The sequence below is a fragment of the Mauremys mutica genome, chromosome 1 (genome assembly GCF_020497125.1).
Source record: "Mauremys mutica isolate MM-2020 ecotype Southern chromosome 1, ASM2049712v1, whole genome shotgun sequence".
Lineage (NCBI taxonomy): Eukaryota > Metazoa > Chordata > Testudines > Geoemydidae > Mauremys > Mauremys mutica.
This window is the reverse complement of record NC_059072.1, coordinates 367,238,077-367,248,307: the sequence shown is the minus strand read 5'-3', so window position 1 is coordinate 367,248,307 and position 10,231 is coordinate 367,238,077. Positions and strand designations below refer to the sequence as shown.

General features: G+C 44.5%; 1 protein-coding gene across 1 annotated transcript; it reads left to right on the top strand.

Moving 5' to 3' along the window:
- The first annotated feature begins 998 nt into the window (after positions 1-998).
- On the top strand, positions 999-1,952 carry LOC123353597 (olfactory receptor 52E4-like). The gene has a single exon (XM_044994828.1). It carries the CDS (start codon positions 1,005-1,007, stop codon positions 1,950-1,952), a length of 948 nt encoding a protein of 315 aa, XP_044850763.1. The 5' UTR covers positions 999-1,004.
- Positions 1,953-10,231: the final 8,279 nt, after the last annotated feature.

Genomic DNA, 10,231 nt, shown 5'->3' with positions numbered 1-10,231 from the left:
TATCAATTTTCATAACTTCCAATTTGTATTCTTGGGTACCTATTTTCCCTTTTTCCCCTTTGTTAGATAGTACTCCCCCCGCCACAAATGCTGCCTTCACTTTGCCACTGACCTGGGTTTTTACCCAAAATTGTTCACTTTGTTGACTGTGGTATGATGACTTTTTCCGCAGAAGAACTACCAATTTCCATTCATATTTTTCTGTATAATTTTTTCGTCCCAATCAATTTGGCTGACAGTTTTCCTCAGCTTTGGGGAATTAGTCCTCTTGGAGCATTACGTGACTATAGATAGTACTCACTGGGAACTGTTCTCTGTTTGTCCATTTGCAGGTAAATCAGTATCATTCTTTATTTTCCGCTCCTATATCATATGTTCCGTTCTTTGTCTCTTCTGTAAACTAAAGTGTCCTGGATTTTTCTATCTATCTGCATATGGCAGCCTCCCTCATTCCCATAGCCTGTCCTGGAAATCCCTTTTATATATGCTACATCCTTTATAGAGACTGGGTGACCAAAGCTGAACACATATCCAGAACATGTTATTCTCCATCCCATATCATAGGGATCTGAACATTGTTTTTGTTTTGTCCACTGCTGTGAATGAGCAGATATTTCTTTGAGCTACTTATCAATGGCTCCCAGGTCTTTCCCCTGAACTATGTTCTAGCTGGAGTGTTTCTCTTGGCACATGTCTAAGGTTCCCCCACCACAAACTGTAGGACTTATTAACACAGGGAGCCACATAAAATATGGAATTTGCTTTAGTAGGGTAATTGCTCATAGTTGTTTTCTCTGAATAATTAAAATGTCATTTTTCAGTGTGTGAAGAGTGATCAATCTGGTTCACACGTGAGAACAGCCTCCAGTAGTGCATGTACTGTTTCATGTTAACATTGTCTCTCCATTCAGGCATCCTGGGCACACCCAGAAAGTCAGGAGAACATATGATACATGAAGGACACAGCCTTTTGCCTCAGAGTTGGACACCTTCTCCCCTACTCCATGTCAGATTCCAACACAACCGAGTTCACCAACCCCTCCACCTTCATCCTGCTGGGTGTTCCTGGCCTGGAGGCTGCCCACGTCTGGATCTCCATCCCCTTCTGCACCATGTACGCCATAGCCATCTTGGGGAACTTCACTATTCTGTTCATTGTAAAGATGGAACAAAGCCTCCATGAGCCCATGTACTATTTCCTCTGCATGCTGGCCGTCACCGACCTGGTCATGTCCACATCCACCCTGCCCAAAATGCTGAGCATCTTCTGGTTCAGTTCCAGGGAGATCAGTTTCAGTGCCTGCCTCACCCAGATGTACTTCCTTCACTGCTTCTCAGCGATGGAGTCTGGAATCCTTGTTGCCATGGCTTTTGATCGCTACGTAGCCATCTGCCATCCCCTGAGACATTCCACTACCTTGACAGACTCTGTTCTGGCCAAGATAGGCCTGGCTGTGGTGCTGCGTAGTGGCATACTCGCATTACCCTATCCCTTCCTGGCGAGGCGGTGGCCATATTGCAGAACCAACATCATCCCCCACTCCTACTGTGAGCACATAGCTGTGGTGAACCTGGCCTGCGCTGACATCCGCATCAGTAGTTACTACGGCCTGTTTGACCTTTTCTCTGTGATCGGAATGGACGTGTTTTTCATCACTGTGTCCTATACTCAGATCCTCCGGGCCATCTTCCGCCTCCCCACAAAGGATGCTCGGCTCAAAACTTTTGGAACCTGCATCTCTCACCTTTGTGCTATCTTAGCTTTGTACATCCCAGATTTCTTCTCCTCTCTCACACACCGGTTTGGCCATAATGTGCCATTGCATTTTCTCGTTCTCATTGCCAATGTGTACCTGGTGGTGCCCCCCGTGCTACACCCCATCATCTACGGGGTGAGGACTAAACAAATCCGGGGAAGGCTGCTACAGCTCTTTACTCATAAAGTCACCTAAATATTTTCTCCTTGTGCTCTGGCTCTGAGACTGAGGTCTGTTCAGAGATGGCTGGTGCATGGTGCTGAGCCCTCTTCCTGAATCACTTACTGGACAGTCAGAGAGACATTAAACCCTTTCCTGTCCTTACGGTGTTGTGTCAGCATGACAACCTGGGGAATCACTCTATGTACAATGCACTGGGTTGACACTTTTCTAATTGCTAGTCTCTGGACTCGTGAAACTGCGATTTTGCCCCACCTATTCTGTCAGGGCTCTGCCCCTGCTGTGTGCCTTCTCCCCAAGGCCCTGCCCCTGTCACTTGCTCCTCTCCCCCGCTTGTCAGTTGCTGGATCATTTCCACGTCCCATATGTATATGAAAAATATTAAATAAATATTGGACCCTGTCATCTCTAATACTATGTTCCCATATATTGTGGCAAGTCTCTTAAGGGACACTGTTTATTTTTAAAATTTTAACATTTATTCTTACTTTGTTACTAACTCTTTGGAGAGAAAGAGATGCCATCAGGACTCCTGGGATCTATCTCAGCTCTGGGAGGCGGGTGGGTTATAATGGGTTACAGCAGGAGGCAGATACATCTGGGGCCTAAATAAGAAGATCCAGAATGGCCATACTGGGTAAAACCAATGGTCCATGTAGCCCAGTAGCCTGTCTTCTGAGAGTGCCCAGTGTCAGGTGCTTCAGAGGGAATGAACAGAACATGGGAATCAGCATGTGATTCATGCTCTGTTGCTCACTCCCAGCTTCTGGCAAACAGAGGCTAGAGACAACATCCTTGCCCATCCTAGCCAATAGCCGTTGATGGATCTATCCTACATGAACTTATCTAGTTCTTACTGGAAGCAGGTCATAGTTTTAGCCTTCACAACATCCTCTGGCAGAGAGTTCCACAGTTTGACTGTGAAGAAATACTTCCTTTTGTTTCTTTTAAACCTGCTGCCTATTCCTTTGATTGGGTGACCTCTCGTTCTTGTGTTATGTCAGAGAGTAAATAACATTTCCTGATTAATTTTTTTCCACACCAGTCATGATTCTATAGACCTCTCTCACATCTCCCTTAGTCATCTCTTTTCCCAGCTGTACCCCAATGCAACACCCTGACACCCCCATATTCACCACTGTTATATATTTGCAACAAGTCTAGTAAAAATATGTCATGTGAGGTGTCAATGTAAAAGTTATGGTTTGCTGAATATTGACTCTGTGTTTGCTTCTGTGGTAAATCCCACAAGGTCGTTTACATTCAGTGTATCCAGAACAACGTGAATTAAATATTCAAGTGGATGGCCCAACAATGAATACATGTGCCACAGAAGAAACTTATCCCCACCTGATGGACTTACCTGGGGACATTCTGGCTAGAATATAGTTGATGGTCTCTGCTATGATTCACTGAAACATGCAAAGGCATGTTATTGGCTCATGTGACACTGGACTCCATCTTGTGCCTGTACTTTTGGTGCAGAGGAAACAAGGAGACTCTCTTTCATTCCTTCAGCAGTTTCAGTGCTGAGGTTCCTGATCAAACTTCTGCCCTTGCTCCTAATCCCATTCCTGGCCTCAGCCCCACTCCTGCCCTGCTGCGTTGCTCATTTCTTTCCCCTCCATCTTCTATACCGCTGCCACCTAGGGGTCGTGTCATTTCCCCTGTCCTTGGGCAAACCTCAGAGGGCATTTTTTTGTCTCCCCTCCCTGACCCTTTAGGGGCTGCTCTCTTCCCTCCACCTCCCTTTCCCTTTCTGGGGACAGAGAAGGGTTGCACAGAGCCACAGGTACAGTAGCCATGGCAGCAGTCTCCCCCCCACCCCCTTTGCCTATCTCCGTGGACCACGGGATTGTAACGGGGGCCCAGCCAGATGATGATCATGGGTCCACAATCCTGTCCCCCACTGTGATGCGGGATGAGCTTAACCATTTTCTGGTGGACACCTGTGGTTTTAAGCATAAGGTGAAGCTCCCTCTCCAGCACTGGGGAGACGTCTGTCTCGCCGTCTGGGCCATGAGGGCTGTTTTGGAGGAGTGGAGGGGAACCGGAAGGCAGGACATCCCGGTCTACTGGTGGGCCTACAACTTCTGTGACTCCCTCCTGCCTTTCAGGGATTGTTGTAAGGGAATCCTCCTGCCTGTGAGGATCATTCTCAGCCCTCACAATGAAGCCAACCATCTTTTCAACAATGACCACCAACCCCCCAAAAAAATAAAATATGGAAAGGATAAAGAAAAACAGGTAACCCCATCTTCTTCTACAGAAGCAGCAGAGTCCTGTGGAAATTTCCACTACATGCATCCGATGAAGAGGGTATTCACCCACGAAAGCTCATGCTCCAATACATCTGTTAGTCTATAAGGTGCTACAGGGCTCTTTGCTGCTTTTACAGATCCAGACTAACACGGCTACCTCTCTGATACTTCTTCTACAGAGATTCCAAAACCAGCCATCTCTGGAGTGTAAGGGAAGTTCACAGTCTGTCCCAGGCCCTGCCTTTGCTGCACGGATGCTGCAGGTTGGACACTTGCTCTGGCAGAGGGAATATGTTTCAGGTTTTAGGTGTTCGGGCCCTTCTCTGCAGAGTCAACCTCACCCAACAGAATTACGATTCCTCTCCAATTCTGGCCTGCAAGGCCCCTTGATTGGGGGTATTTCCCTGCGCTGGTCCCTCTGCCCAGGGTCTCCCTTGCTTTCCCCAGCTGTACACTGAACCCAGCTCCAGACTGCTCCAGCCCCAGCCCTGACCCCAATGCTGCTGCTGCTCAGCCTCCAGCTGCCTGGGCTGCTTCTCTGGCTCTGGCCGGCGTGTCTCTGCTCTCAGCTCTGCCCAGGCCCCTGCTGTCTCCTTAGCTCAACCCCGCTCTGGCCCAGGCAGTCCCAGCTCACACAGAGGGTGGGAATGTCCTGACCTCCAGATTTCCTCATTGGCTTGCCCACCCTGTCAATCAGGCTGACAGGGAATGTTGGCCTCTCCTCATTGACTCTGGGGCCTGGTTTCGACCCTTCCCCTTCCTTTTGGTACTAGAAAAGGGTCAATCAAAAATCCTCACTGAAGTTTAGTGAGGTGCCAACACTTTACATTCCTCCTTCCTATAATTCTGCCACAGCCAAAATGTTCTTACCAACATATCCAGGCCCCAGATTATCAACATTTACCAGCATTATATCATATATATATAAAACATTTACAATTAATTAAAGAACATTTAACATATTTAACAACCCATGTCCAATTCTTTCTACTATACATGATAATATTCATTAAAGACGACATTGAACCAATAACATAATCATCTCTAAGATTAACAGTCAGTAAACCCTTAGTAGTTCTCTGGGACTTTCTTAAGACAGGTGGCTCAGTACCCATATTTTCTATTCCCTTGTCCCCAGGTAACATCAGATCAATTTGAAGGATCTGTCTATTTTCATCAGGGTTTGCATTTGCCCCGTTGGTTTCAGTCTTCTCTGGATGTGATGCTCTATGATCCTATGAGCCCTGTTTGGACTAAAAGTTCAATGTTTTAGCTGGTCCCCATGTACCACTTTCTGCTTTACAGACAAACAGAGGCTAGGGACACCATTCCTTACCTATTCTGGCTAATAGCCATTAATGGCCTTAACCTCCATGAACGTATCTAGTTCTCTTTTAAATCCTGTTATAGTCCTAGCCTTCACAACCTCTTCAGGCAAGGAGTTCCATGGGTTGACTGTCCGCTGCATGAAGAAGAACTTCCTTTTATTTGTTTTAAACCTGCTGCCCATTAATTTCATTTGGTAGCCCCTAGTTCTTGTCTTATGTGAATAAGTAAATTCCTTGCAAAAATGAAGTTCTCGCCACATGGCAAAAGCTATGACAGGAGGAAGAGACATCATCACTTGGTCTCAGTCCCCCAACAAGTCAACACCTTTTAAAACCTTAGGAACAAAGACTGAACTGGGGCTGTGGTCCCAGGCTGAAGGGGTTTCTAGCCTGCGTATGGAAGATTGGTGGACTGTTTGTACCATGAGGGTGAGACATGGCTTGATGCAAACTTTGTCTGGTGTATAGAACTTAGATTGCAGTTTGTTTGTTTTTTTCCTTAGGTAACCAACTTTGATCTTTCATCACTACCCTATTACCTGTAATCCCTTAAAATCTATCATTCTGTACTTAATAAATCTGTTTTATTTTCTTTCACCTAAAACAGTGTGTTGTTAGAAATGTCTTTTTGAGATCTGTAAGGGAAGTCTGCTCGGGAACAGGGGCTGGTGCATTGTCCTCTGCACACTGAGGGAGGGGCGGACTACGTAACAAACTCACACAGGTCAGGCTTTGAACCAGGGCAAGATGGTACAACTGTGGGGACCTATGCAAGGGAACTGGCTGGAGTCTCTCTATTACTGGTTGACGAGTGGCTAGTGAAAGTATTCATGCAACTCTAGCTGGGTGTGTCTTTGTCTGGGTTTTTGCAAGACCTAGGGAGGATAGTGGCTTCCCACAGACTCACAATGTGAGAGGGGGGCACAGACTGGCATGCAAGAGGGCTCAGTGGTTGCGCTCTGGAGAAGTCTGTCACACCCACCAATGAACAAGTCCTTCTAGACCATTTCCCTGTTGTCATGTGCTCAGTTACTGACAGAGAGACCGTGCTTATGGCAGAGAAGTCAGGACTCTTCGGTTCTGTCTGTCATTCTCTCTGTGACCCTGACCAAGGTCCTTTTGCCTCTGTTTATCTATCTGTATATTAGGGTATGTTCATAGTGACTTGCCTTTGCTAACAGTTTTGAAGATTCTTAAATTTCAGGTGCTGCACAATATGATAACAGGTACTGATGAGAATTACGTATCTCTGATCCCTTAACAAAAGCCCTGTGTAGCTGCAGAAAGTGTTAATGTCTCCCCTTGGTCATCTTTTCCATAACTGTCTATCTACTATCTACCCATTCAACCCGGGCATTTACAGGATATCAGACCCTTTGGAAACAGAGACATTATCCCTTGTTTTCTTACTAATCAACTATAATTGTTAAATATACACAAATGCACAGAGCAGAGCAGACTCAGCACAGAGCCCAAGAGTTCTCATCTCCCTTTGGGAAGGTCCCTTATTTACTGTTTACACAGAAGTGCAGATGTGGAAATAGAGAGATTGGCTAGAGTGTCTCCAGTCTCTGGCCTGTTTACATTCAAATGTCGCTTCTCCTCTAGAGGCTGAGCGAATCCCCCTGGGATTGCACAGAGCCATATTATAAACAGTGCAGATGCCCGTGACTTCTCTTATTGTCTGATGATGTTGTGGGACATGGCTACTTGAAGGGGATTCCCAGGGAAGACACTTCCATCTCAGGATTTACAGGTACTGCATCTCTTGCTGAGAAACTCACCAGCTCAACAAATCGAATGTAATGGGTGTGGTGTGGATAGAGTGTAAGTCTGTGGTCCTTTCTGCTCTGCAGACCCATTAAACATCTCAAAGATCGTGCTAAGGGTGATGAGCTTTCTCCCAAAATATCACCTTTTGCTGTGGCTCCCCAGCTGGCCGATGGCCTCTGGTCCAAGGCGGCTGCATTTCAGTGAAGAGGGGGGATCCTTCAGGAGGAAAGGTGTTAGTAGATGTATAACATAAGGTCAAATGCTGAGGCTGTGGCCTATAGTTTAGTGAAATGCCAATGAGGCAAAACTGCCCTTGGGGTAAGAATGGAGTAAAGTTCTCAGGAGCAAGCTGTGTGCAAAAACAAAACAGTAAGAGAAGTAAGAAGGCGCCACAGCGGCTAAACAAAAAAGAGAAAGAAGCAGTGAGAGGAAAAAGGCATCCTTTAAAAAGTGGAAGTTAAATCCTAGTGAGGAAAATAGAAAGGGGCATAGAATTTTTCAAATGATGTGTACAAAATCAATTAAGAAAGCCAAAAAAGAATTGAGGACCATGTTAGTCAAACACTTTCAAAAAGTACCATTCAGCCTGAAGCAGACACCCAGCATGCGAAAAGCACTGGACGATTGAGGTGCTAAAGGAGCTCATGCACAAGAAGGTGTCAGAAGCCTTAACTAAATTATTTTTTACTCGGTCCACGGCTACCCCCAAAGGCAATGTATTTGAGGGAGTCCTATTCACTGAGCCATTCTTTTTAGTGACATAATGTCTGTAGCAAGGAGTTCCACAGATTGAGGTGTCATTATGTAAACAATTTATTTGATCAAAAATTGATAAATTAAACAGAATAAGTCACCAGGACCAGACGCTATAAGTCTAAATAATAAAATGGAACGTGATCTAGAGTAATTCATATGTAAAATCTGTAGGATATTGATATAAATAGGCATCAGAGAATTGGTGGAACTGGAGGATAATCAATTTGACACCGATTTTTAAAAAATATACAAAAGGATAGAACAGGTCATGTTCAGGCATGTAAACCTGACATTATATGGGCAAACTGGTGTGAAACTATAAAAAAATCAATATTGAATCAAACTGTACCATATAGAATCTCTAATTGTTGATGGAAAATCCATGCTCAAACATAATCACAATAAGTAGAATATATTACTGACCACCTGCCAGGATGGCGATAGTGAATGTGAAATGCTTTGAGAGGTCAACAAGCGCTATTGGAAAAAAGGGATCCAATGGATATAATGGGGATTTTAATTATCCCCATATTGACTGTGTACACGTCACCTCAGGACGAGATTCAGTTAATACCTTGAATACCTGCTTCTTGGATCAGCTGGTCCTGGAACCCACTAGAGGAGAAGAAATTCTTTATGTAGTCCTAAGTGGAGCACAGGATCTGGTCCAAGAGGGGAATATAGCTAGACCGCTTGGTGATAGTGACCATAATATAATTAAATTAAATATCTCTGTGGCAGGGATATATAACAAGCAAGCAGCAAGCAGAGATAACGATTTAGATTTCAGAAAGGGGAACTGAGGCCTGTTCTAGCTGAGGTGTAGCAGAAATGAGAATACAGTGCTTCAGGTTGGAAATCTCTGCATGGAAACTTTGCCACCCAAGGCCACACCATAATAGAGGCTCCAATTCTCGCCCACATGTACCAACCTCAAATAAAAAAACAAAAAACAACAGTACAAGAAGTAAGAAGCTCTCACAGCGGCAAACAAAAAAGAGAAAGAAGCAGTGAGAGGAAAAAGGCGTCCTTTAAAAAGTGGAAGTTAAATCCTAGTGAGGAAAATAGAAAGGGGCATAAATGCTGGCAAATGATGTGTAAAAATACAATTAAGAAAGCCAAAAAAGAATTTGAGGACCAGTTAGCCAAACACTCAAAAAGTAATAGCTTGAAGCCTGCAAAACAACCAGTGAGGCACTGGACGATTGAGGTGCTAAAGGAGCACTCTGCCAAACTGGACAGTCTCTAGGGAAAAGGATAATTATTGACATCAAATCACGGCTGTAGGATGTGAGGGAGATATCCCAAACCTGAGTAGGAGAACAGATCTTCAACTGGTCCCAGATTGAGGTGTCATTAGAGGTGGGTTTTAGAAGAATTGATAAAAAAACTTTAGACCAATAAGTCACCAGAGAAACCTGATGAGCTCCAGTTCATCCTTAAGAGGTCTGACACCATCAAATGTGAACTTGCAGAAGTATTAACTGTAGTCTGTGAATGGCTTGCCAATTACAGAACCAGTTTCTGTACCAGATCCCTTGGTTTTCACACCGATTTTTAAAACAAGGGCCTACAGAGGTGATCCTGGCAATTTGATCTACCATCGTTATCTCTAGCCTGACTTCAGTAGGTGGGCAAACTGGTTGCTATAAAAAAGTACAATATGTCCCCATATAGATGAACATAATTTGCATCCGAGGAAGAGTGGTATTCACCCACGAAAGCTCATGCCTCACCAACTCTAGTTAGAATTCTATAGGAGGTGCAACAAGCGAGGATTCTTTGCTGCTTCTATATTTTCAGAACCAGCCCACCAAAGACTCTTAAGAAAAGTAAGCTGTTATGTCAAGAAGGAAGGTTCTCTCGTGGATTGGTAACTGGTTAAATGATAGGAAACAGAATGGAGAGAGGTAAATCATGGTGTCTGCCAGGGATCTGTTCTGGGACCAATCCTAACCAACATATTCATAAATGATCTGGAAAAATGGGTAAAAAGTGAGGTGGCAAAATTTTCAAATGATACAAAATTACTAAAGATAGTTAAGACCCAGGCATACTGTGAAGAGCTACTTAATGATCTCTCAAAACTGTGTGACTGGGCAACAAAATGGCAGATGAAATTTAATGTTGATAAATGGAAAGTAATGCACAGTGGAAAGCATAATCTCAACTCCAC

Excerpts from the sequence above, each read along its gene's own strand:
- LOC123353597 (XM_044994828.1), top strand. The coding sequence starts at position 1,005 with ATGTCAGATTCCAACACAACCGAGTTCACCAACCCCTCCACCTTCATC.